This window comes from Stegostoma tigrinum, chromosome 34 (assembly GCF_030684315.1).
Source record: "Stegostoma tigrinum isolate sSteTig4 chromosome 34, sSteTig4.hap1, whole genome shotgun sequence".
Lineage (NCBI taxonomy): Eukaryota > Metazoa > Chordata > Chondrichthyes > Orectolobiformes > Stegostomatidae > Stegostoma > Stegostoma tigrinum.
The window spans coordinates 24433742-24461648 of NC_081387.1; the positions used below are offsets into that span (position 1 = coordinate 24433742).

The 27907-nt window shown below is 43.0% G+C and overlaps 1 protein-coding gene across 2 annotated transcripts in view; it reads left to right on the plus strand.

The window, feature by feature from the left end:
- The first annotated feature begins 6783 nt into the window (after positions 1-6783).
- Positions 6784-27907, plus strand: part of LOC125446451 (proline-rich transmembrane protein 1-like) — a 36279-nt gene continuing 15155 nt past the window's right edge. The window contains exons 1-3 of one of the 2 annotated variants that reach the window (XM_048520049.2): positions 6784-7099; positions 16899-16944; positions 24081-24376. In XM_048520049.2, the coding sequence (XP_048376006.1) occupies positions 24179-24376 (198 nt within the window). In that variant the 5' untranslated portion in view covers positions 6784-7099; positions 16899-16944; positions 24081-24178. The remainder of the gene's footprint in view (positions 7100-16898; positions 16945-24080; positions 24377-27907) is intronic. The other variant, XM_048520048.2, reaches the window with a different exon arrangement.

Sequence of the window (27907 nt, forward strand, 5' to 3'; positions counted from 1 at the left end):
CATATCACCCCAGCAACTGCTGATTCAATGCATCATTATCTGCCACTTCCACCAGCTGCAATCTGACCCCACTACCAAGGACATATTTCCGTCCCTACGCTTACCTGTCTTCCAGAGGGACCACTTTCTCCATGACTCCCTCGTCCACTGCACACTCGCCGCTAGCCCCACCACCCCTGGCACCTTTCCCTGCAACCACAGGACCCAAGAAGACCTTCCACATCAAACAGATGTTTGCCTGCACATCTGTTAACGTGGTATATTGTATCCGCTGTTCCCGATGTGGCCTTCTCTACAGCAGGGAAACCAAGCGGAGGCTTGGAGACCGCTTTGTGGAGCACCTACGTTCAGTTTATGACAAATGACAACATCTCCCAGTCACGAACCACTTCAATTCCCATCTCACATCTTGGGCGACATGTCCATCCTGGGCCTTCTCCAGTGTTACGATGCCACCCGTAGGCTGGAGGAACAGCACCTCATATTCCGCTTGGGAACCCTGCAGCCCAGTGGTCTCAATGTGGACTTCACAAGCTTCAAAATCTCCTCAGCCCCGATCTCATCCCAAGATCAGCTCACCTTGTTCCCGCCTCCTTGACCTGCCCCCATCCCCACTTTCTACCAACTGGCCTCATCCCCGCCTCCTTGACCTGTCCATCTTCCCAGCCACCTACCCACTCCTCCCTCCAACTGACCAACCCCCGCCCTAAATCCTTACCTGCACTCACTTTAACTGGCTTCATCCCTGCCTCCCTGACCTGCCCATCTTCTCTTCCCCTAGCTGCTCCTCTATCCACCTTCTAATATCGCCTCCCCCTCTCTCTATTTATTTCAGAGCCCCCTTCCCCTCTCCCATTTCTGAAGAAGTGTCCAGACCCAAAATGTCAGCTTTCCTGCTTCTTTGATGCTACCTGGCCTGTTGTGATCATCCAGCTCTATACCTTGTTATCTCAGGCTCCAGCATCGGCAGTTCCTACTATCTATAAATGGGTATGCTGTGTTTGTGATCACAAAGACATAGCTCTAGGTCAACCAGAGTTGGGAACAAAATGTCCAAGGCTATTCAATATTTAGAAAGGGCTGTCAAATTAGCAAAAGATGATGTCAGTGCAATAGTGAGAAAGGATATTGGTGCAGAAAATCGAGATGTATATTCAGACTGGATGGAGCTAAGAAGCAACAAGATAGAAACACATGTGGGTTTTGTCTAAAAGCCACCAAAAGGTAGTGTTGATGTTGGGGTTGTCATCAAACAAGAACATAGAGTTGCACTAATCATATAAGTCATGATGATCATGGGTGACTTTAACAGACTTGGTATTAGCAATAATACACTGGTAAAAGAATTTCTGGAGTGTGTACAAGGTTTTTATAGACTAGTTTATTGGGGAACCAATTAGAAACAGGCTATCCAAGATTTGATATTGTGCAGTGTGAAAGGGTGAATTAGTAATTTTGTGTTAGGTCCTTTAGGGAAGAGTAACCATAACATGGCAGAATCTGAGAATTTCCTGAAGTGTTAAATCTGAGAGGATCTGACAGATAACTGCCAACAGGATCAAAAACAGTTCCTAGGCTGAGAACTATCAATGGGATTGTGTCTGGAGAGCTCGCTTATGGTGATGTAATTTGGTTTCTTCATTAGAAGTTTATAATCACATGTCCCACATGAGCCAGGCAATGCTGACTGCAGTGCTGGAGCTGACATTGTTGGATACAATCTTTATCCTGTCTGCCCCCTCCAATGGAATAATTAAATCCCACATCGCTGTTCAAAACCGAACAGAGGTGTTCAGTAACATCCCCATAATTCATCCCTCTAACATTGAAACCATATCAAAATAAGAAGGTTCAGCTTTATCTCTGTACAGTTCAAAGGAGATTATTATGATGAGCTCATTACTATGCTGAAATAATGGTTCATTTTAGAAGTACTTCAGTGACTCTGTGGCCTGAGATCATCAAAAGGGCTATAAATATGCAAGTTCTTTCTTTGAAAGGAGGTAACACAGAAACCACATTATAGAACAATATAGGACTTCAAAAGGGAAACATCAAAAAATCAAAATGCAGCACCATTGTGAATCAAATGTCTTGTATTTGAATGAGTTGATGTGTCAAGACCTGGGATCATGGGTATTTTGAAGTGGAGGTGATTCAGTATCTCTGTAATGAGTAGTTTTCTTTTCCACAAGGGACAGATGAGCTAATGTTTTTTCATCCTGATTGACATCTATCTCATGACTTGATCTCAGACTGGGGAGCAGAATTATTCCAAAGATGATCAATCATTCAATATCTGAAAGTGGATAAAAGAACAAAATGAGGTCTGACTGTGATTGATCTATTGGGTCCATTGGCTAGCCTGATTATACTGATTATGAGAAAATGGTCCGGTAATGGCTGTTGGTGCAAACTGTCACATTTAAACAATGAAAGCTTTATAGAAACATGCTACGACCGATCACTGATTTTTAAAATTTCCCTTGTGGTTAGCTGTCTCACCGATTAATCAAATGTGTCAAGATTAAAATAATAGACTCAGCTAATTTGACCATCTGACCACCACCGACTGGAGACCATTAATAATCACCCTCTCTCTCCACTTCTTAGATATGTACAAAAGGAGTCACGAATCTGGTTCATTAATCATCTAATAGTTGGCAAAGATACGCATATACCTCAAGCTTCTCGAGCTATCAGCAGTAAATTGGAATAAAAGGAATTCTGCTTCAAAGTCTGACAATAGAACAAAAGGAAGATTTGCAATGTGAACTGTGATTAAAATTTTAAGCTGATCCAATCCAGAGATCTATATACTTTGAGAGCCATTCACTCAATCTGTCGTGCCAATCTAAAGATCTCTGAACATGAACTGACAGGTGTTTGAAAATTTTGCGATCAGTCCTATATTTGCCTCTCCCTAACCCTTCTGCCAAAATGTATCACCCAACACTTCATTTTATTAAATCCCATCCACCACTTGACTTCCCATTCTACGAGCCTCTCTTTGTTCTATATTAAACAGAGACTTCTTGAGGCATTTAGGGAGAATGGGAAATAATAATAATAGTTCTGTGGAAGGGTCACAAGACATGAAACCTTAACTCTGATTTTTTCTTCACAATTGCTGTCAGCACTGTTGAGCTGTTCCGGCACCTTCTGTTTTAGTTGCCAATAATAAATACTTGCCAGTAATGCACACATTATTGAAATACTAAAAAAGGGCTATGGGTTATAGAGCCACACGTGCTGTAGGTAGAGATATCATTCTGACACTGACAGGCTGTTAAGAAGATTTAAAGTATAAAGGGGTTAATATTGCTCATTAACAACAGGCCAGTGACTGGACGTGCATAGAAATAAATGGATGAATGAGTTGTCAACATCATGGCAAGTTAAATGAGACATTTATGATTAAAGTGGCACAGAATAGGAACCTACTTTATTTTAGTTTTGAGCCTCAAAGTTACTGTGATTGTTACATTTAGCCCATTTTCAGTACAGCCTTTTAACATAGTCATTAGCCAGATTATTTTAAATAGGTCAAATCCTCCCTATCTCTGTATTGTCCTCCATTTATTCATTCATGTGTACTGTGCCCGGAGGCAGCTCCTTAGCTCATTATCTGCTGAAGCTTTATCCTAAGCCGTTTTCCTGGCTGATTTTCAATGGCAGTTGCAATTTGCCTTATTCTCAGGAGCGGAGGAAGGAGGCAGATCCCAAGCCAACCTCTTATGTAGAGTAATAGAATCATTTACAGCACAGAAGGAGGCCATCCAAGCAATTTCAGTCCAAGGCAGGTCCCCGCAGTGCAATACAGTCAGTCCCACTGATGGCACTGATATGGGTGGCATTATGGTTCCCTGACTGTCTGCATGGAGCTTGCATGTTCTCTCTGTCTGTGTGGGTTTCCTTTGGGTGCTCCAGTTTATTGTCACAGTCCAACGATGTCCAGATTAGGTTGATTGGTCACGCTAAGATGCCCCGTAGTGTTCAGGGTTGTGCAGGCTAGGTGAGTTAGCAATAAGAAGGGGATAGGGTGGAGGCTTTAGAGCAGCATTCTATGATTCTCATCCTGATCTCCTGTAGCCCTCATATTCCAACCTTATATCTAGTCGCAATCAATTCTGAGGGTCACTGGAACCGAAACATTAACTCTGTTTTCTCTCCACAGATGCTGCTCGACCTGCTGAACTTTTCCAGAAATTTCTGTTTTTGTTTTGTTTCTGTGTAGCTCTCCATTTATAGCTTTCAAGTGGCCATTCCATTTCCTTTTAAAGTGTTGTTGCCATTTTCTGTCATTGTTACTTGCATTGAGTTCCAGGCAATTACCATTTCTTCCTCACAGTCCCACTGATCTTTTGAATTTGCAACCCCCAGGCTTTGTATTGCCAATTTTTTGGGAAATGTTTTTCTTGGTTACCTTATCGAGACCTGTTATAATTATGTACACCACCATTGAATCTCCCCTCAATCACTCTTGCTCCAAGGAAAACAACTCCAGCTCTTCCAAATGAACCTGATCACAAAAACATTCCATGCCAGGAAGGATTCCAGTAAATACCGAGTATTCTGTCAACGATCTTGGGAAGATGTGACCAGAACTCAATGCGATATTCATATCGGACTCTAACCAAACATTTTGTAAAGATTCAACATAACTATTCTGCTTATGTACCTCTATTTATGAAACCTAAGTCCTACAGTCTCAACCACAATCTCGTGTTTCTGACTTGAGCCAATTTTTTATCCAGTTGGACACTGACTATCCAAAAGCCTCAGTTTTGATTTCCAGTCTTTTGTGTGACATTTTGTCAAATGCTTTCATTGAATCCACTGCATTTCTTTCATCAATTTCTCTGTTACTTCATCAAGTACAACTTGATCAGTTGCATGCAACCTGCATGTTGACAAAACTGTGATAACATAGGGTGCAGCTAGAGGAGCACAGCAGGCCAGGCGGCATCAGAAGAGCAGGAAAACTAACGTTTCTGGTTAGAACCCTTCTTCAGAAATGGCTGAAGAAGGGTCCCGATCAAAATATCAGCTTTCCTGCTCCTCTGATGCTACCTGGCCTGCTGTGTTCCTCCAGTTCCACATTGTGTTATCTCTGACTCCACCATCAGCAGTTCTTACTACCTTTGACAAAACTGTGTTGTCTCTCCTTAATTAACTCAAACATCTTCAAATGCCTGGTGTCATTTTCCCTGATTATTGTTTCCAAAGCCTTAACTGGTTTACAGTCACCAGAGCCATTTTTGCACCTTTTTTTGAATAATCGTGCCACATTTATTAGATTCCCTACAGCGTGGGAACAGGCCCTTCGGCCCAACAAGTCCACACTGCCCCTTGGGGCATCCCACGCAGACCCATCCCCCTATAACACACACACCCCTGAACACTACGGGCAACTTAGCATGGACAATCCACCTAGCCTGCACATCATTGGACTGTGGGAGGAAACCAGGGCACCTGGAGGAAACCCACGTAGACACAGGGAGAATGTGCAAAGCCCACACAGACAGTTGCCCGAGGCTGGAATCGAACCCGGTTTCTGGCGCTGTGAGGCTGCAGTGCTAACCACTGAGACACCATGCACTGGCACCTCCCCGTTTCCAGGGAAAATTGATAGATTGAAGCAAGCTCTTCTGCTGAAGCCCCACTTCCTACTATCACCTGCAATGCAACCATCTGGACCTGGTAACAGTGTTGCGAGCACAAATTTATTTTTATTTTTGCTTTGGTTGGGTTACTGGGATGAGTGGAAAGTGGAAATGTTGTGCTGGATTGTCAGTGGGAGTCTCCTGACATGTAACAATTAAAGAAATGTTATGTTGGCACTATCTGGCCCATTTCAATGATCACATTTTCCATTTCCTCTACTCTTGCTCCTTCCAGCCCCGTAGATCTCTGAAATATCCTCCATTCCTAGATATTCTAGATCAAGAGGGCCTCTTGTTAATCCCTAATTTTAGTCACTTCATCATTATCGGTTCCTTCAGCTTTTTAGATCCTTAGCTCTGGAATCTGTTTGCTCTCCTTTCATTAAGATACTGATAAAAAGTATCTCTTCGCCCAAGTTTTTGGTCATTTGTCCTCACAGTCTCTGAAGTGGCTTAGTTTCCAGTTTGTATAATATCTGATTCTGTGAATTGTTTTACCACATTGAAGAGATAGTTTGAATAAATATTGCCGCTGCTAAAATGGTAACTGTCTAAAGCATTGTGCTGACATCACTGCCCCAGGCTAGCTTAGGTTATACAAACCGAAAGAACTGCGGATACTTTAAAATTAAGAACAGACGTTGCTGGAAAAGCTCAGCAGATCTGGCAGCATCCGTGATGAAAATTTTAGAGTTAACATTTCGAGTCCGGTTCTGAGGAGGGGTTGCCGGACCTGAAAAGTTACTGAAATAATTTTCGAAATTTATGATGAGTAATTCTCAGTCCATTGGCATGGCGAACTGTTCCCGAAACGTCAACTTTCCTGCTCCTCTGATGCTGCTTGGCCTGCTGAGTTCATCCAGCTCTACACCTTGTTATCTCAGATTCTCCAGCATCTGCAGTTCCTAATCTATCTCTGTTCCTGCTTAGTGTCTGTTTTCTCCACAACCCTCCAGCACCCGCAGTACTTTGCTCAGCGTCATGTTTTATGATCTCCTATAAGGAAGCCCATTCTGCAGCTATGCACTTCTTGCAGTGATGGGACCTTCTTTCAGCCTCACGGCTGGAGCTGCAAGGGAGTTAAAAGTAGGTAGCCAGCACAGTGTGAGCACCAAAAGCCAAACGACCCCAAAACTGTGATTGACGCGATGACGGAGCAATCAGAGAGAAGGAATTGCCGGATGGGGGCGAGCCCTTCTGCCGCTAACACCAATAAGCAGCCTCTGGGGAGAGAAGAAGGCGGGACCAGAGATGTATTGAAAGAGCGACTCTACACAGGTCCAACTGTTAGGGGATGATAACGCAAAAGCAACCTGTCTTGCCAGTTTAATTTGATTATTGTTTTCCATCGACTCTGTTTCAATAAATGTGAGGCTTCCGGTAGTTTTACTTTAGTTTCATTTTAACACAGACCATGGCTACTGAAAAAGCAGGTAAAATCGTTTTCCCTTGTCCTAATGACGCTGGTTGTGCTGCAAACCCAAATTTATTTTTGTTTTTTTTGCTTTAGTTGTGTTACTGGGGTGAGTGGAATGTGGAAATGTTGTGCTGGATTGTTAGTGGGAATCTCCTGACATGTAACAATTAAATAGGAAAAATTCCAACCAATCGGTCAGAGCTACATAGTAGCAGGACCGCTCATGGCATCAATGTTTTAGCGTTAGCACACATTGGTCCGCCTGCGTTCTGGATTCAAACAGGGCAGGCCGGAGCTAAATGGATGCAAAGTGTGACATGTGCCTTTCCCGTTAGCCCCTTTCCTGTCACGGCTTCATTGCCATTGGCTATCCACGGAAATGGCCCAGCTACCTGGCCGTTTCTCAGCTGGAAGCTGTGGGGATACACAGTGCTTGACGGTGCTCTGTATGAATCCGGGGCTTCCAGCACTGACAGTCCTGTCACCGTACCAGTTGTCCTGGAAAAGGATAAGCAGCTCTGGTTATAGAAAGCAGGGCTATTCTCCCTCTTTCTCATGTAAAAGAAACACTTTACCCCATTTCTAATTTATTGCAGTTCTGCGGCATCGCAGGTTCCAATGAAGCTTTAATCTCCCATTCATTGCAAAAGGGCGAGCCAGCAGAATATTTATGGTGAAACGGACAAGCATCCCAGACATAGAACGAGGAGAGTTCAGACAGCAACAAAGATCATTACTGCAGTTGTGCGTGGAGTTTGAAGGCAGGGTAATAGGGGAAGGATGAGATTCACTTGTCAACACCATCTCCCTCTCTGTCCTGCTGTTGTTCTTTGGCCCGAAGCTCGCGGTGTAAATCAGCAGGCTGTGTGTGTGTGTGTGTGTGAGAGAGAGAGAGACAGAGAGATAGAGCATTTTATGGAAATGTTTGCAATATAATGCTACATGCCAGATATCTGCATTTTGATGCAGTCATGTAGAAACACGCCAGAAGCGACACTATGTCTGAGGTGTGGGTATACACGGGGCCCATGTGAGAGGCAGCCCTCCCCACGGATGAATGGCTCACTGGAAGAAAGAACCAGGCAACAGGAAAGGAGATATTACGAGCTAGAGGCAAACTTTAGTCAGCCATAGGAAGGGAGATATGATGCAGGTGGGGCGAGAGGAAGAGGTCGGCTTTTAAATACAAAAGAAAGGTATTGCTGATACCCTAAGACTTACTGATAGAGATACTGCAGGGAGGTATAGAGAGAGACTGCACAGAAAGAGAGAGAGAGAGAGAGAGAGCACAAATAGAGCCCACTGCATAGAGACAAGACGCAGAAAAAAAACACTGCATAGAGAGAGAGACTTTAGACACAGTTAGAAATACACTACACAGACGGGGACTAGATATAGATACATGCACAGACAGATAGAGCGAAACTAGATACTGATGGAGATACATTGCCTAGAGCTAGTCTAGATTGCAGAGTGAGAGAGAAAGAGAGAGAGAGAGACTTTAGATAGATAGTGATGCACTGCATAGAGAAGGACTAGATACAGATTGAGATACGCTGCACAATGTCTTGATTCAGATAGATACACGATGCATAGACAGGGAGACAGAGAGAGAAAGAGTTTAGATACAGATCGAGTACACTTCATAGTGAGAGAGAGGCTAGACCCAGTTAGAGAGACACTGCATAGAGAGAGAGAGAGTTAGAGATGCACTACATAGAAAGAGAGAGGGAGAGAGAGAGAGAGAGAGAAAGAGATTAGGTCCAGATAGACACTGCAGAGAGTGAGAGGCTAGATGCAGATGGAGATACTCTGCACAGAGAGAGACTTTAAATTGAGATGTACAGCAGAGAGAGGGAAAGACAGGCAAAATAAAGATAGAAATATACTGCAGAGAGATAAACTTTAGATAGATATGGGTAAGATATATTTGTACAGAGACAGATGTTACATAGATACAGGGAGAGTTTAGTTAGATAAAGATAGAGCTTTACCAGAGAGAAACAGACTTTAGCTTATTAAAAACAGGGTTCCACTGCTGAGTGATAGAATAATTTTGTTGATATAGATGGAGGTATTCCGCAGAAAGACAAAGTGAAAGACATAAAGTTCTGATCAATATGGACTGGGGCTGTATGGCAGAGAACGAGAAAGTTGGGGTCTTGTGCAGTATTAGTGCCAGTGAATTGTCATCAGGTTTTATGTCAGCCTATTCTTTGCCATTGAAATCCAAAATCAACATGGAAAAGGATTCATTGTGCAGAGATAGAGATATTTTGGATTAAAAAAATACTGCAGACAGTAGGGAAGGGAGGTCTAGGCCCGAAACATCAGCTTTCCTGCTCCTCTGATGCTGCTTGGCCTGCTGTGTTCATCCAGCTTCACACCTTGTTATATCAGGGAAGTGAGAAATTTCTGTTTCACACAGGTATACAACCTAAAACCAAAGAAAGAGGCAATCTTGTGATGGTTGAAAAAATAGACAGAGGGACAATGAAAGAAATTTCCAGTGGATTAAGGTTGATATTTGCTGCAGAAATAATGAAAGGAATTTCAGTAGAAACAGTTAGAACAGTTATTCAGAGACAGACGTTGGTTTTCATTTTAGAAATACGTGGCTTGAATACGAAATTTTTCTAACTTGGCAGATCTAATATTCTAGAAAGTAACCTGTCAGTCCCAATTTTCACTCAGTGATAAAAGGGAGAAGGGAAGGTGTATGTGGTGTTTTGTTTTGCTTCTTCATGTCAATTATTTAGTTATATTTTACGGTCTCCAACACACACCCTTTCAAACCCCGCCCAATCTCCATTACAACTCATGACACTTCCAAGTCCTAGAACATAGAACATAACGGCACAGTACAGGTCCTTCGGCCCTCGATGTTGTGCATCCAGCATGCACTCTGTATCAAACCAGTGAATGCTGTCGTTAAAATAAAAGTTGTGACTGCCCTACAAAAGTGTCAATCAAACAGAGTTGTAAATTTCAGTAAAAGACTTTTCTTTATCTTGTAGAAATAAATATTAAGCCATTGACAAAAAAGATGGTAGAGGAAGAAAAACACATACTTAAAGCATTTTAAAGATGTCAATCATGGATTTGTTGTATGTGGTTACAATTTTTCATGGGATGTCGGTTCACTGGTTAGACCAGCATTTATTGCCCAACCCTAATTGCCCAGAAGGCATTGCTGTGAGCCTGGAGCTACCTGTCGGCCACACCAGTTAAGGATGGTAGTTTCCTTCCCTAAAGGACATTAGTGAACCAGACTGATTTCTCCAACGATCGATAATGGATCCATGGTCATCATTAGACTTTTAATCCAGATTTGTTTTCTATTGAATTCAAATCCCACCATCTGCCATGGTGATATTAGATGTGATAATGCCACCAGGCCATCACTTGGTATCCATCCTTAGTTGTCCTCTGAGAAGCTGCTGATGAGCTGACTTTTTGAACTGCGAAGCACGTTTGGTGTAGTCACGCCCACCGTGCTATTAGGGAGTCACTTCAAGGATTTCAGCCAGTGACACTGAAGGAATGGTGACATATTTCCAATATATCAGGATAGTGTGTGGCTTGGAAGGGACCTTGCAGATGATGATGTTCCCATGCTCTTGTCATTCTAGATGCCATTAGCTATGAGTTTGGAAAGTGCTGTTTAAGGAGCTTTGATGAATTTCTGCTGTCAATCATATAGATGGTACACACTGCAGCCACTGAGCATCAGTGGTGGAGGGACTGAATGTGGATATGGAGGCTGCTTTGTACACCCTGGAATTGAGCTTTTTTGAGTGTTCTCCCAGCTGCACCAACCCAGGAAACTGGGGAGTATTCCCTCACACTCCTGACTTGTGCCTTGTAGAGGATATAGAGGCCATGGGCAGTGAGGAAACGAGTTTCTTGCTGTGATATTGCTAACTTCTGGGCTGCTGTTGTAGCTGCAGTATTTATATGGCTGGTCCAGTTCAGTTTCTGGTCAATAGTATTCTTGGATGCTGATTGTGGGGGATTCAGCGAGGTAATAGTTCTGAATGTCAAGCAGTGATGGTCAGATTCCCTTTCTATTGAAATGCTAATTACGTGACACAAATGTTACTTGTCACTTGTCTGCTCAAAGCTGGGTGCCTGTGTGGTATACTGTATCCATTGTACCAGGTGTGGCTTCCTCTACATTGGGGAAACCAAGCGGAGGCTTGGAGACCACTTTGCAGAACACCTCCGCTCGGTTCGCAATAAACAACTGCACCTCCCAGTCGCGAACCATTTCAACTCCCCCTCCCATTCTTTAGACGACATGTCCATCATGGGCCTCCTGCAGTGCCACAATGATGCCACCCGAAGGTTGCAGGAACAGCAACTCATTTTCTGCTTGGGAAGCCTGCAGCCCAATGGTATCAATGTGGACTTCACAAGCTTCAAAATCTCCCCTTCCCCCACCGCATCCCAAAACCAGCCCAGTTCGTCCCCTCCCCCCACTGCATCACACAACCAGCCCAGCTCGCCTCCTCCCCCCACTGCATATCAAAACCAGCCCAGCCGGTCTCTGCCTCCCTAACCTGTTCTTCCTCTCACCCATCCCTTCCTCCCACCTCAAGCCACACCTCCATTTCCCACCTACTAACCTCATCCCACCTCCTTGACCTGTCCGTCTTCCCTGGACTGACCTATCCCTCCCTACCCCCCCACCTATACTCTCCTCTCCACCTATCTTCTTTTCTCTCCATCTTCGGTCCGCCTCCCCCTCTCTCCCTATTTATTCCAGAACCCTCTCCCCATCCCCCTCCCTGATGAAGGGTCTAGGCCCGAAACATCAGCTTTTGTGCTCCTGAGATGCTGCTTGGCCTGCTGTGTTCATCCAGCTCCACACTTTGTTATCCTGCTCTCCATGTGCTGCTGCATTTGGACAGTGCTGTCAAATTGTGTTTTAATGTGATGCCAGTAGAACAAACATCACAAAACCTTAGCAGCAATGAGCACCTCTGCCAGTCCCACTGCATGACACCATGAACCTGGTGTCAAAGAGGCTGGTTGTAGAATTAATGAGCAGACAAGCAGAACGACTTTGTTTTCCATTCATTCACAGCATGTGGGTGACTTTGGCTAGACCAGCATTTATTGCCCATTCTAGAGAGCAGTTAAGAGTCAACACATTACTGTGGATATAGAGTTACAGTAGTCCAGACAAGGTAAGAATGGCAAATTCCTTTGCTGAAGGATGTTAGTGAACCAGATGGGTTTTTCTGATAACTGACAATGGTTTCATGCTCATCATTAGACTCTTAATTCTAGATTTTTATTGAACTCATAATCCACCATCTGCTTTAGCAGGATTCAAACCCGAGTCCCCGGGACATTACTTGGGTCTGCAGATTAACAGGCCATTACATTCACAATTATGAAAAGTCGGCATTGGTTAGGATTGGATCACCTGCCATAAATCTCCCTGGGGTAGCTGCTGCCAACGCACAGAGGGGAATGACCAAATTCTGAGGTTTTTCTGGCAAAGTACAACAAATTCCAAGTGTCTGTTTAGTTTCAAGATACCCTTATAGGCTTAATGGAATGTAAATAGTTTTCTTTCATAGTTAGTAAATGCCCTTTTGTTGCAATTGGATAAGAAATGTCAAACTTCCACCAGACTGTCTTCAGTCTGCATGGATTGGTGTTAAACCTGCCTTTTATTGCTCAATAATTTATGAGTAAAGTAAACTTTTGAAACTCAAAGAAGAGAACAGACAGACATTGAAATTTCCATCTCTTGTTGAGTGCCATAATAGTGTTATTGTAAGTTTGTGTTTTTTGGATAGATGTAGGAGGACGCTTTAACTGAGTGCTTAATGCTAAATGTGGAACAGTGTTTCCTTCACCAGCCCTGAGCTGTCCTCACTTATTCATCACTAAGATCTGGCTACTCAAAGAAATTACATGGCATGAAATGTCTTCATGTTTTCTGTTTATGCTTGCAGCTCAGAGCACTCAGCACCCCAAAGAAACAATTTAAAGTTCCATAGAATCCCTACACTGTGCAAACAGGCCATTTGGTTCAACAAGTCCACACCAAACCTCTGAAGAGCATCAAACCCAGATCCATCCTTTTACCCTCTCCCTGTAATCCTGCATTTCCCATGGTTAATGCATCTAACATACATGCCCCTGAAGCAATGGACAGTTTAATATGGCCAATCCACCCAACCTGCACATCTTTGGATTGTGAGAGGAAACGGAACACTCAGCAGAAACCCACACGGACACAAGAAGAATGTACAAACTCCACACAAACAGTTGCCTGAGAGTGGAATCAAACCCATGTGCCTTGTCCTGTCAGGCAGCAGTGCTAACCACTGAGCCACTGTGCTACCCAAATGTAGAAGACTGGAGCAGATAACTTTATTTTGTAAGGAATTAAAGATATAAAATCACTACAAGACCGGAAAATCATCAGTTGTTGATTTTTTTCCGTATTGTTTCATGCCTTGAACTTCCCAAATGAGAGTGTATCCTGTACAATAGACATAACCAATCTTCTAATGAATATAAGTCACTTTTGCAAATTAGTTTAGTTACCATAATGAGCTGATATACCAGACCTAATGCAATAAAAATATCATTTCCCATTTACTAAAATATATATATAAATCACAGAAAAGAGTACAAATCCAGCACTCTTGCAACATTCAACATCACCAAGTGTGGTACTCAATAACAAAGATAAAAATCACAGGCATTACTGTATATTTCAGGTAAAGCACCATACTTGTGCCATTTCTGACTTGGATAGGATTATTGACATATAAATGACAGAGAGTTAATTTGATTTGTATTATCTTGATTGAAAAATGAGGCTTTTTTTTGGAAATACATAAGTGACTCAAATATAGGGGTATGGGGGTCAAATTTCAAAATTTGATAATTTTACCAAGCTTTTTTGGTTGTGACAAGTTGTGACAAATTGTGAGTATTATACAATCAACTGCAATGGTACCTAGGTTGGAAAAATGGACAGACAAGTAGCAGATGCAATTTAGTACAGAATGGTGTGAGAAAGGAAGATAGAGAGAGGAAACATAGATTTAAAGGTGCAGATCTAAGAAGTGGTGTAGGGGGACTTGGGGTAAATGGCATAAGTGGCAGAACATATGGAGTATGAGGTTAACAAAGCACATTGGGCAGTGAAAATATCAGGGATGTTATGCTTAAATAATCTAAGGTGTGGTTTAGACCACAATTAAAATGTTGTGTCCAGGTCTATGTCCACACCTTAAGGAAGATGTGAATGTCCTTGAAAACATGCTGAAGAGGCATTTATTTTCTATAGATTCATAGAGCTTTGACGTGACTGACTGGGTCAGCATTTATTGCCTTTGAGAAGGTGGTGGTGAGCTGCCTTCTGGAACTGCTGCAGTCCACCTGGTAGAGGTAGACCCACAATGTCCTTAGGGAGGGAAATCCAGGGTTTTGACTCAGCGACAGCTAAACAGCCGTGATATATTTCCAAGTTAGGGTGGTGAGAAGCTTGGAAGGGGAGGCGTTCCCATGTATCCGCTGTCCATGTCCTTCTAGATAGAAGTGGTCATGGGTTTGGAAGGTGCTGTATGAGGATCTTGGTGAATTTCTGCAGGGTATCTTGTAGATAGCACACACCATTGCTACTGAGCGTCGGTAGTGAAGGAAGTGGATATTTGTGGATCTGGTGACAACCATGTGGGCTGCTTTCTCCTGGTTGGTGTCAAGCTTCTTGAGCGTTGCTGTAACTGCATTCATTCAGGCATATGGTGAATATTCCATCACATGCCTGACTTGAGCTGTACAGATGGTGAACAATTATTGCGGAGTCCAGAGGTAAAATACATGCTGCAGTATTCCCTGCCTCTGACCTGTTCTTGTAGCCAGAGTATTTACGTCACCAGTCCAGTTTAGTTTCTGATCAACGATTACACCTAGGTTGATAGTGAAGATTTCGGTGAAGGTATCACAATTGAAAGTCAAAGGCCGGTGGTTATATTCTCGCTTATTGGAAATGGTTTTTGTGTCACATGAATGTTACTTGTCACTTTTCAGCCCAAGCTTGAGTATTATCCAGATCTTGCTGTATTTGGACTTGGACTGCTTCAGATCTCCCAGAATGGTTCCAGAGCCTAGGGGTTTTTGTGACCAAGTGAGGGTGAATAAGCTGAGGCTGTTCTCCTTGAAGCAAAATAGGTAGAGGCAGGATCTGACAGAGCTGTACAACATTATGACAGGTTTAGATAAGGTAGATAAAGAAAACCTGTTTTATTAGCTGATGGTGTAAGGGCTAGGGGGCAAAGATTTAAGGTTTTAAGGTGTGAAGAAGGAGTTTATGCAGAGGGGATAATGACTTGGAAGTAGAATTTTGATGGAATCAGAGACAATGAATGATGTCAAAAAGAAATTGGATGTGTACATTAGTGCAGGCTCGTGTCAGGCTACGGGCACAGGGAGGAGAATGGGTCCGACCAGACTGTTAGATAGACAACCATACATTAATTGGCTAAGATGAGAGAAATTTAATTCAGAATTAGTGTTCAGAGATCCATCTTTGCAAAAATGACTGTGAGGACATAGAACAGGATGTCAGAGGAAGCCCTGGAGATTTTATATCATGGCTTTGAAATGAACTCTCATTCAGTAACCCGCACTTGATACTCAGCTCCACTGTCATTTTTCAAACTGAATATTGGAATAGACATGAAAAGGGTGGCCCATTTCAATCTCTTTGAGTCCCTACTGCTGGTGAATGAGGCTATAGTTAAACTTACCGGAATATCACATCTGATTTGCTGCGTGTGAACACTGCAGATTTATAAAATCATTCCATAGACTTAAAGTCATTGAGAGGATGTGAATGACAGGTAGATCCTTAACCTGGAAGTGGAGCTAAATGAGGTAGCAGTAGTCCCATTAGGTTGTTCTCTCATTGAAGCAAGATAACTGGTGGGTGATTGTGAAAGGTCACTCAGCACAGCTCAGACAAGGTTAAGGAGGCAGGACCTAGATGGTGACCTTAGCTGATGTCGCAATTGAACTCACACTGTTGGTGTTACTCTGGGTTGCAAACCAGTCATCCAAACTAACCAACTCCCCTTTCAAGGAACACATTAAGGAGATGATGTCCAACAGCAATAGTGTATTGGATTAACAAATAGGAGAGGATGTGGGCTGCTCTGGGTAACCACTTACTGCTCTGTAATAGACTACGGTCTAAATGTTCACCTTGAGCAGCATAGGTGGCTTGAGAAAGGAATCAATTATAAAGAACTTACTGGCATTCAGTCTACACATGTGCTTTGGATCACAATGGTCACTGTTAGTTGTGCAGGTAGTGCTCTTGTGTCTGAGTCAGAAAGTAGTGATGCCACTTCTAAGAGTAACATCTAACTTGAAACTCCCAGTGCGGTTTGGACAGAGTGCTGCATTGTTGGAAATAATGTTTTTAGATGAGACATAAAATAGACAGTCCTGCCCTCCCTGTCAGCTGGATGTTTGATCCTGCAGTGTTATTGTCAAATTCAGTGAGTGAGCTTTCCCCAGTGCCTAGCCCAATATTCATCCTCCAACTGACATCACTAAATATGATCATTACTGTATAGCTGTTTGTAGGAATTCATTGTGTTCAATTTGGCCGATGCATTTCAGCTCCGACAACTTGTAATTATCCAGCATCTTTTAAAAATGTAAAATGTCACAGGCACTGGTTTGAGGTTAGAATAATGACAAAACTGCAAGAGCACCTTATTGACTCTGACAAACTTGCGCTGAAATACATTTTGTAATTCTAAGTCCTTCCTTAGGTTAGAGGTTATCTTCAACTGGTTCCAATTTCAAAGTGACGTCGAGGTAAGTGTTCACAAATTAAAATACATTCACCTTGCTTAATAGTGTAATATAGACAGATTGTATTGTCAAACAAATGGTTTATCTCTGCTTGTAAAAAAATTTACCAAACTAAATGCCCACAAGTGGGTGGAAAAGCTAACAACAAAATATTACTGTTTTGTTATTTGCTTTAGATAGGTTTCATTCACACTAAATAAAAGACTGTAGCTAAGTTCCCATCACATTCTACATTACATGGGCTGCAAAATGAGTTCTCTAGTTTTCCCATTTCTTTATATCATATCATGATAACATTGGCTAATGCTGAAAATAATTTCACAGGTTACTGCAATTCTCAAACTCAATACGTTTGGTCTTCGACAGTGAGTGTCACAATGTCAAAACAGCGGACAAGATTATCCTTTATTCATCCAAGAAAATGACTTTTATAGATAAAACCTTTTAGTAATCTCAGAACATCTCAAATCATGGTCATTTTCCTAATGTTGTCACGTTTTTAATTTTAAAAATATACTTTACTCATAAAAATATGGTTCTGTACAACAGCATATAAAGGAAACAAGTAAACACTGAAGTTTGACTCTATCCAACAAACAAACTAGACACCTCTTACTTGAACCAGACAATATTTACATATATTTGAGACACTAGGAGGGTCCAATAACTGAAAAGACCCCCAATTAGCTTCAGCAAGAAGACCCGGTCTTTCCCCACTGTGCCTTGGCTGCAACTGCCCCTAACTTTAGTGCATCCCTTAGCACGTAGTCCTGGACCTTGGAATGTGCCAGTCTGCAACATGTGGTTGGGGTCAATCCTTAGTCTGGAAGACCAATGGGATTTGGGCAGTCCAAAGAGCATCTTTCACTGAGTTGATGATCCTCCAGGTACTGTGATTGTTTGTCTCGGTGTGCAGTCCCAGGGAACAGACTGTAGAACAGGGTCCTGCGTCACAGAACTGCATAAGGCAAACCCTGACAAAAACTGCTGCATCTTTCCCCTTCACAAAGGCACATTCCAGCAAAGGATATGAGACAGTGTCTACCCTGCACCCCCCCCCCCCCACCCCCCGCACCCTTTTGCTGCTTTGAGGGCAGAGTGCAGTGGCACAGACAGACTGAGCATTCAAGAAAGGTCTCATAAGTAGTGCCCTTCTCACCACCAGCCAAGCAATGTTTTGGTGTTTGTTGGACAGTGTACGGCAATGAGACATTCTGCCAAATGACCTTGACAGTCTGCTCAGGAAATAGCCCAACAGGATTTACCCTCTCCTTTTCCACAGGGTCTCAAGGATGCTACGGGCTGACCGCTCATGATGGACTTGTAGTCTACTGTTGTAAGATAGGAAAGGTGGCAATCAAGTTGTGCATAGCAAGCTCCCGTATGAAACACATACAAGTCAGGCAACAATTTTTTCAAGTGTTGCTGATTGATAGATGTGTATTAGGCAGGACTATGTATGATCTTCCCTGCTCTTCTTTGAAATACCATTGTAATGGAACAGACCAAATCCCCTCAAAACATATCAAGGACTTATCCCAGACTCTTATTTGCAAGTAATTTGAAGACAAGTGTTAGGTGTTGACTTCCATTTGTGATTCAATTCATCAAACCACTAGGCTGTCCCCATCCTCCTTTTCTGATGAAGGGTCTAGGCCCGAAACATCAGCTTTTGTGCTCCTAAGTTGCTGCTTTTCCTGCTGTGTTTATCCAGCTCCACACTTTGTTATCTAAGCTTTAAGCATAGCACATTTTATCCTTATACCAAGTTAAATTACAAACAAAAAAAAACACATAGCTTTAACTGTATTTAAAAGTCTTCATATGTTATTTATCTACTGATCATCAACTGTTCCAATAGCAGCATCCCATAAACACATCCTTGGCAAAGGCAAATTCAGAAAAATAGTGTTATTCTCACTAATGGTCTTCTCACTCTAACTCAGCAGAATGACATGCTGAAAGAAACAGGTTAGCAACAGAAAGAGACTTCAAGGTTTTTGCAGCAGCAGAGAAAGAACTATATTGTGGAGCTCCAACTCTCAAAATCCCTAGCTTCAAAAACTGAAAGCAAAATCTAAAACCCTGGATCTGTGTGGGCCTGACTCCAACCACACATGGTTCTTTTGTCTACATTTTAAAAAAGAAGCTAAAGCCATTTACACTGCTTTTGATAGAACAGACCTCAGTGCCAGATTTCTAACACTTGGTTTCAAGACAATCAGGACAGAACAAATTCCTTTTAAACACACATCTCATCCCAAGCATCAGGGAACCTTTTATATCCACCAGAAAGGATAGACAGGACCCCAGTTTAACAAAAACTGAAAGAACTGTGAATGCTGTTAATCAGGAGCAAAAACAGAAGTTGCTGGAAGCTCATTAGATCTGGCAGCATTTGTGGAGAAAAAAAATCAGAGTTAAAATTTCAGGACCGGTGACCTCCCTCAGAACTGGGGATGCTGCCAGATCTGCTGAGCTTCCCACAACTTCTGTTTTTGCCCCAGTGTAAGACCTCCTTTCAAAGATAGCATCTCCGACAGTATGGCACACACTGTCAGTACTGTACAGGGAGGTGGCCTAGAGAGAAAGTAAATAGATGCATGAGCAAAACTTGAGATAACAAGATGTAGAGCCGGATGAACACAACAGGCCAAGCAGCATCAGAGGAGCGGAAAAGCTGACATTTTGGGTCTAGACCCTTCCTCAGAAATCTGAAGAAGGGTCTAGGCACGAAACGTCAGCTTTCCTGTTCCTCTGATGCTGCTTAGCCAGTAGTGTTCATCCAGCACTACACCTTATTATCTCAGATTCTCCAGCATCTGCAATTCCTACTATCTCATGAGCAAAAACTATTGGGTTTCTACTTCCTCCATCTCTCAACCTCCCCCCTCACTGGACCGTCTTCACAGGCTGTATGGACTATCATTGTTTTAAACTTACTTGTGAAAAAAAGGTGCTGAAAATACTCAGCAGGTCTGGCAGCAACTGAGGGGAGAGAGACAGATTCAATGGTTCAAAGCATATGTGACTGCTCCTGTTCTGTCGGAGTGTCATATTCAACTCAGAATATTCTCACATTACAGATTTCCTTCCTAAAGCTGTTACTGAACCAGATGAGTTTCAACATCACCACTGAGGAAATTAGCTAGCAATTCATGATTTTTAAAATTATTTGTTAATTGAATTTAATTTCCAACAGTTGCCACAGTGGGTTTTGAACATATATCCTCAAGCAATAGGAATACTAGTCTAGTGATATTACCACTGCACCACTATCGACACCCTGGGGTAAGAAGTGCCATTGATCAGAAACTAAGCTGGAGAAGCCTTGGAAGTATTCTGACTACAAAAGTGCAGAGGAATTGTGCAGTGAATAGCTCATGCCTTGTCTCCCCAAAGCCTACTGTCCACACACCATGTACAAGGTACAAGTCAGGAATGTGATGAAATTCTGTCAAATGTGTCTCTACAGTAAAGTACGGTTCCAGAAATAAACAAGAAGCTCAACAAAATCCAGGACAAAGCAACTTGTTGGACTGGCACCTTATCCAACATCTAAAGCATCTACTTCCTCCGTCTTGGACGCAGCGTGTACAACAAACAAGATGCATTGTGGCAGCTAACCAAGGTTCCTTTGGCAATACCTTCAAAATCCGTGACCCCGATCAATGAGAAAGACAAGGGCAGCAGACTCATCGAAGCAATGTCCACTCTAAGTTCCTTTCCAAACCACTCACCATCCTGACTTGAGATGTATGCTGGCTGTTTTTTCACTTTGGCTGGATAAAAATCCTGGGGCACTCTCCCTAAGAGCTCTATGAGTGTACCTGCACCACACAGGCTGCAGCAGTTCAGGATAGTGGCTTACCATCACCTGCTCAAGGGGAATCAGGGGTGTATTATAAATGCAGACCTTGCCAGCAATTCATACATCCCACAAGTGAGTTAATCTGTGAAGGAAGTAATATTGGCTTGTTACTGTGGAATATTGATAATGAACATGAATGAATGTCCATTTCAATATGAAACATGTTTTGCACAGTAATTGGGAAGTAATAGGGTGAGTACGAGTTACGACAGGATTCAACCTGTGTGCATTAAGAGGACTGAACATGCACCAGCTGTCACGTTGCTGCAGATCGAGACCTCCCTGTTTCTTTCTGTGAAGGTGATGGCAGTGCCTGCTGTTTGTGGAGACGTGCCAGCGATGAAGGGAGGTGATAATTGATTGGAAGATGTTGTACCCAGAGAGGAGCAGTGGGAGATGGCTGGCTGAAGCATAATCTAATTACTTCCCTGTTGGGTTCCAAAACACCCGCATTCTGCAGAGAAATGAACTCCAATACACTGAAAGGTCCCTTTTGAATGATTTTTCTTTATCCTTCTCATCAGGACAGTATTTCAATCAACTATCTTCCTGTTTGTCTAGTTAACACAAACACACACATTAATGGGTGTTTTCATTGGGTTAGTCAATTGGAGAGCTGGTTTGCAATGTCAGACCAATTGCTAACAGTACATGTTTAATTCCTGTACTAGGTGAGGTTACCTGAAGTTAACCCTCACCCTACACTGATCCTCGGGTTAAACCTCCCTTCAGTTGACTGTCTCTCTAGCAAAGCAAGTATTCTTTGGGACTGTGGCAATTTTCATTTGTCCAAATGGAAGGAGACTTGAGGTTTTAATTTTCTGATCATGGAGCATCCTAAAATGCTTTTTTGCCAATGAAGGTCACCTTGATTACTGACTGTGTTGTAATGGAGGAAACACACTATGCAATTTCTCAAAACAAGCTCCCCTTTGGCAACATGATGATAACCAGATCATCTGTTTTTTCATGATGTTTTAGGGGCTAAACACTGCCCAGGCCTGAGAGGAACACCCTGCTGCTCTTCTTTGAAATAGATTGTAAAGATGAATTTATTGAAATCTACAGCACAAAAGGGGGCCATTTTGGTCATTTTGTGTATGTATCAGTCAAGTAGCCATCTATCGCTATCCCCTGCTTTCAATGCATAACCTTGTAGGCAAGGTTAGCCTACAAGTCAAGCACATAATCCAAGCTCTTTTTTCCATACTAGGAAAGTTTTTGCCTCTATCACTATTTTAGGCAGTGAGTAGCAGATATTTACCACTCTTTAAGTGTAAATATTTCTCCTTCAATCCCCTCCTGCCTCATCCCAAATCAATGACCAGTGACTGTGGATCTCTCAACTAACTGGAATGGAGTCTTTCCATCCAATCTGCAGCAACCCCCTCTTAATTTTATAAATTTCATTTAGATCTCCCCTCAACTTCCTCTTTCCAAAGTAAACAGCACTGACCCATATAATATTCAATCAAAACACAAATTCTCCAGAAATTAAAAAACAATCCTGATAAATCACCTCTGTTTCCTTTCTACTGCAATCAAACCTTTGGCATACAGTACCGTGACAGAATGCATGTATTACTTTAGCTGGTGCCAAACTAATGTGTATATACAATTTCGTATCACCTTGCTCGTCTTAGATTCAATGTCTCAGGTCAGAAGGGCAAGCACTTTCTCGATGATCCTATTGGGCAGTGTCATGGTACCTTTGATGCCCACTTGAAAAGGCAGTCAGGTTTAAAATCTCACCTGGCAGAGGCACCTCTCACTGTGCAGTGGTCTCCCAGAACTGGGCTGGGAGGATCAGCATCGAACATCGAATCCAAACTCTTCATAGAATCATTACTGCGATCGAGAAAGCCATTCAATCTATCGTGCCTGTGCTGGCCCTTCAAAGGAGTATTTTACTGGCACCCCCATGTCACTACACGATCTTCATCTTCAGCAATTTAACATATTTAAAACAAAATTACTCTGTCCATCATGTCACCGTCTGCCACAAGATGTACCATATAGCCGACTCTCATTTCCCAGCACTTGGTGCATGACCCAGGACCTTAATTCAGTTGCATAACTGGGCACCTTTTAAATCAGAACCAAAAGAACTGAAGATGCTGTAAATCAGAAACAAAAACATAAGTTGCTGGAGAAGCTCAGCAGATCTGGCAGCATCTGTAAAGTAAATCAGAGTTAACCTTTCGGGTTTGGTGATGCTTCCTCGGAACAGATTTGATTTTTCTTCACGCATGCTGCTAGATCAGCTGAGCTTTTCCAGCAACTTCTATTTTTGTCCCACATTTTCAATCAGCTAAGTGTTTCTATTTCTACTGCCTCTTCATAGAGAGATTTCCAGACCCTTGCTGTCATCTGGTCCTTCAGGCTTTGAGGTCAAAATGCTACCTACAGAGCCACAGTTGACATCATGTGTATTTATATCTGTGTATCTGTTCATCTGTCCATCAGTCTCACTTACTGCATTGATCTTACCTGATGTACCTTCCTGGCGAATATTACCTGCTTGCAGTCAAGCACACATACGTGCAGCAGAAATTGATCCTAAATGGTGAGATTCCAGTTCAGCAGAGGAGAATTGTTACTATGTAGTGGCTGCATGAGAGTTTTTAACCATGTCTGAAAACAATGGTCTGCCTTCCATAGAATGAAGCGCTGTCTTGTATGAATTTTAGTAACAGTGCAATACTAATCAGTGATTGGCGACCTGAACCAAATAGCATGTTCCTATTGGTCATAGTGGGCAGGGTTCATACTCAACCAGCCCATAGCTGTGAAACCCAAAACACAGTGTGTCAGATGTGATTCTGCAGTTGGGCAACAGTTGGCGATACAATCCTAGGTATGCCCACAACCAATTTAAGGTAATCAGTGGAGCTCATAACATGGCTTTTTTCTTTAACTTGCTGAAATGACATACATTTAAACACAAGGATCTGTTCTCACCAAATGAAAAGAGCACATTAAAGCTTTGCATCTACCTTCAGCCTTGAGAACTTAAAGTTCCCCATTATCCCAATACTTGGCCAATCAGAATTGAATTGTCACAATCTGCATCTTTTTCGCCAGTGGTCTAAATTGTTGTGATCGTTTGAAATTTGGCATTGTTTCATTTGTTCTGATGAGTATAGGATGAAAAGGCTTTAGCAATGTTAGAATTAATAGCATTGGCATGTAGTTTGTGGGTTCCTCTGGTAACTTGGTAATAAACACGGGCCAACCAGCTCGTAAATCACTTTCTCTTCCTGTACAGTTTCAGGTTCATCAGATGCACCTACACAGCACTCCTCACCTCCTCCCTACAACCAAGTAATCGAGACACGTCACAATGCCACATCTACGGGGTATTCCATGCCGGCACAGCTACCTCCCCTTCCCATGGGCATGCGGGGCTACATTCAGGAGACGCAGTTCCACAGCAGAGCGCCAGGATACACTGCCGTGATGCCACACGGACCCATGGGGCCAGGAACCTACATCTCACCACCAGGCTACGCTGTGCAGCTTCAACCCTACACAACACTGGTCCCTGTCTATCCCATTGGGAATGTGAGTATGCTGCCATCTTCGAATTATATGTGGATATTTGCATTCATTTTTGAAATTGGTCAAGATAATATCAGTTAATATAGGAAAGCAAGAACAAGTGTGTATGGGAGTTAAGTCCAATAATGTTAATGAATAATACACATTATGAGCGATGCCTGAGACTTGACAGACATGGAACCAGGCCTGAGCCAGCAAAGTGCAAGGAGAGCTCTCTCCTCTGCCAGCCAGCTCGGTGTGTGGTTACTGAGAGGTTCTTGTTCAGTGGTGTGAAGGCCGACCTGCCTGCCTTTCTGCAACCTGAGTACGACCTCACAAACAAGTTGTGCTATTGGTGTGAAGTGGAGTTTCGGGGCTGGTGACAGTGGGGTACATCAGGGCCCTACATTTAGAGCCTCAGGAACCAACTATCACCAAGTCGACAGGCAAAGCCGGTCTGCTCAGGTCAGGGTTGGAGATGGACCAGGTATGAGAGTAGGGACCTAGGCCAGGAGCAACGTCAAAGGCTTGGGTTTTCTGTCTCTGCCTCCCTGGTAATTGGAACATGCAAATGTAATATAGGTCACTTTTTCTTTCAATTTTCCATCAACCAAGGCTTTGCAAATGACATAAATGGATGAGTCAGAAGGCTGTGTGTTCAAGCACAGCTCCAAGGACTGGAGCTTCCAGGCTGACATTCCCAGTGCTGAACTGCACAGTCAGAGGTGCCATTGTCTGGATGATATCTTAAAATGAGGCCTGTCCTGCCTTCTGGCGGATGTAAAAGGTTCTGCGATAAAGATTGAAGTGCGGGGAAGTTCTCACTGCTGCCATGGCCAATATTTTTTTGCCAACCAACAATGGTTAGCACCCATTCCACCAGCCCAGATTACCTGATCATTATCTCATTGTTGTTATTAGACTCTTTCTGTGTGCAATTTAGCTGCCACATTCCTTACATTGCAATATCCTTAGGTAGCTTGGAGTCAAATTTAATAATCACTCCTGTAAAACACCTTGGGACATCTATTACATGACAGGTAGGGTACATAACATTTCACCGTCCTGCTAAGTACAAAATTCAACATGTTTATGCTCCATTGTAGCAGGTCATGAACAGGGCTGAGGAGGCGAAAAGTAGGTGGGTCATTTCTACACCTGAAAACCCACTCAGCACCTTCACCTGTTTGGAAATTCATGAATAATTGAAACAAGGGGTTCATTCAGACATAGCAAGATGCTGGAGTCAGAGATAACACAGTGTAGCAGGAGGACCACAGCAGGTTAGGCAGCATTACAGGAGCAGGAAAATTGACGTTTTGGATCTGGACCCTTCTTCAGAAATGGGGTAGGGGGGCAGTGCAGTGGGGAAAGGCAGCTGGGAAATAAATAGAGGAGGCGTGGGACTGGGGAAGGTAGGTGGGATGGTGACAGTTGAGTGCAGGTACGGAGTAGTGGGGATTGGTCAGTGGGATAGATGGGGTGTATAGGTGGGAGAGAAGATGGACAGTTTGTGTCAGGTCAAGGAGGTGGGAATGAGCTGGTGGTTTGGACATGGGCCCGGGGGTGGGGAAATTTTAAAACTGATGAATTCTAAGTTTAGGCCAATGGGCTGTAGACTCCTGAGGTAGAACATGAGGTGCTGCTTCTCCAGTTTGCGATTGGTGGCATTGTGACACTGGAGGAGGCCCACAGAGTGGAAGGATTAAAATGGTTGGCAACTAGAAGGTGTTGTCATTTGTTGTGTACAGAGTGCCAGCGTTCTATGAAATGGTCTCTGAGTCTACGCTTGGTCTCACCTATGTGACAGGAAGCAACATTGGGTGCAGCAGATACGGTAAACCAACTTGGAAGATGGAGAGGTGAACCCTTGTCAGATATGAAAGGTTTTGCTTTGGGCCTTGAACGGGAAGGTGTAGCACTTCCTGTGGTTGCAGGGAAAGATGCCGGGTGTGATGGGGTTCGTGGGGAGTGTGGAACAGTTGAGGGAGTTTCGGAGTGACCAGTCTCTACAAGAGGCAGATGGGATAGGAAGGGAAATATATCTGTGGTTGTGGGGTTAGACTGTAAGTGGCAAAAGTGGCAGAGAATGATGTGCTGGATGAGGAGGTTGCTGGGGTGATATGTGAGGACCGGGGGATTCTGCCTTTATTTCAGCTTTGTTCATTCAGCTCTATTTTCCAAATGTCATTGCTCAGGATGGTAACTCTGGTAGGGCACGCTGAATTATTAATCAGCCATTTGCTTCAGATTGTAACTTCCTACTCACCTGTACTTCTCTCTCTCTCTCTCTATTTCTCTCCTTCACTCTGTCTCTAAGTTAGAAATTCAGAATTAGTACTGCTGGATGGGTTGTTGGGGTGGGAAAGTCTCAGCCTTTTCTTTCTAGGTTCCACAACTGGAATTCTCCTCTCTAACACCGCTAGTGGACAACTGGAGTGAATATCGACAATAACCTACACTTGTACAACACATTCATTGCAGAAGACATCTCGAGCTCCTTCAGAGACCATAAATATGCAGTTTTTAAAAAATTTCTTTTTTTTTCTTTGTTATATTATCAAGGAAGGACTGTTATTCTGAACTTTTTATTTCTTTATTTTTCTAATTTGTTGCCATGTTTTTGGACTTTTGATGGTCTGTAATGCTGGACTTCTTGCTTCTTTATTTTCCTAATTTTTTTTTACTAAGAATTTGTATTCAAGAATCTGGGCCTGGGTAACTTAGTATTTAAAATGGGATATTAAGTGGTGACTTGTAAACTTTTCACTGCACTCATGGGAGTGCATGAGACAAAAAAGCTAATTCAATTCAGTTCAGTTTGACACACAACATATAAACAGGGCACTGGTAAAACACATGGGAACATGTGATGACAAGGTAACTATGTGTTAAGGAACATCTTCAGGGAGGGAGGATAGATGGAGAACCAATAGGGTAGAGGGAGGAAAACCTGAAGAGGAAAGATATTGCTAAACCTGAAAGAGTGCAGAAAAGCTTTACAAGGATGTTGCCAGGACTGGAGGGTTTGAATTATCGGGAGAGGCTGAATAGGCAGGGCTTTTTCCCTTGGAGAATTGAAGGCTGAGGGATGACCTTATAGAAGTTTATAAATCCTGAGGGCCAGGGCAGGGGAGTCCAAAATAGAGGGCATAAGTTTAATGTGAGAGGGGAAAGACTTAAAAGGATTGAGGAGTAATTTTTGTCATGCAGTGGCCGGTGGGTGCATGGAATGAGCTGCCAGAGGAAGTGGTGGAGGCATGTACAATAACAGCATTTAAAAGGCATCTGTATGGGAATATGAAAAGGAAGGGTTTAGAGGGATATGGGTCAAATGCTGGCAAGTGGGACTAGAACAGTTTAGGATATTTGGTCGGTGTGGACGTGTTGGACTGAAGGGTTTGTTTCCATGCTGTGTGACTCTATGACTCTACGGGACCGAGGGAACTGAAGGCATAGCCGCCGATGATGGGTGGATTAACTTCAGACCCTCGAGATGCTAGAATTCGAAGAGAACGCAAGTTGCAGTGGAAGTTTCAGAGATATGGAGGGACA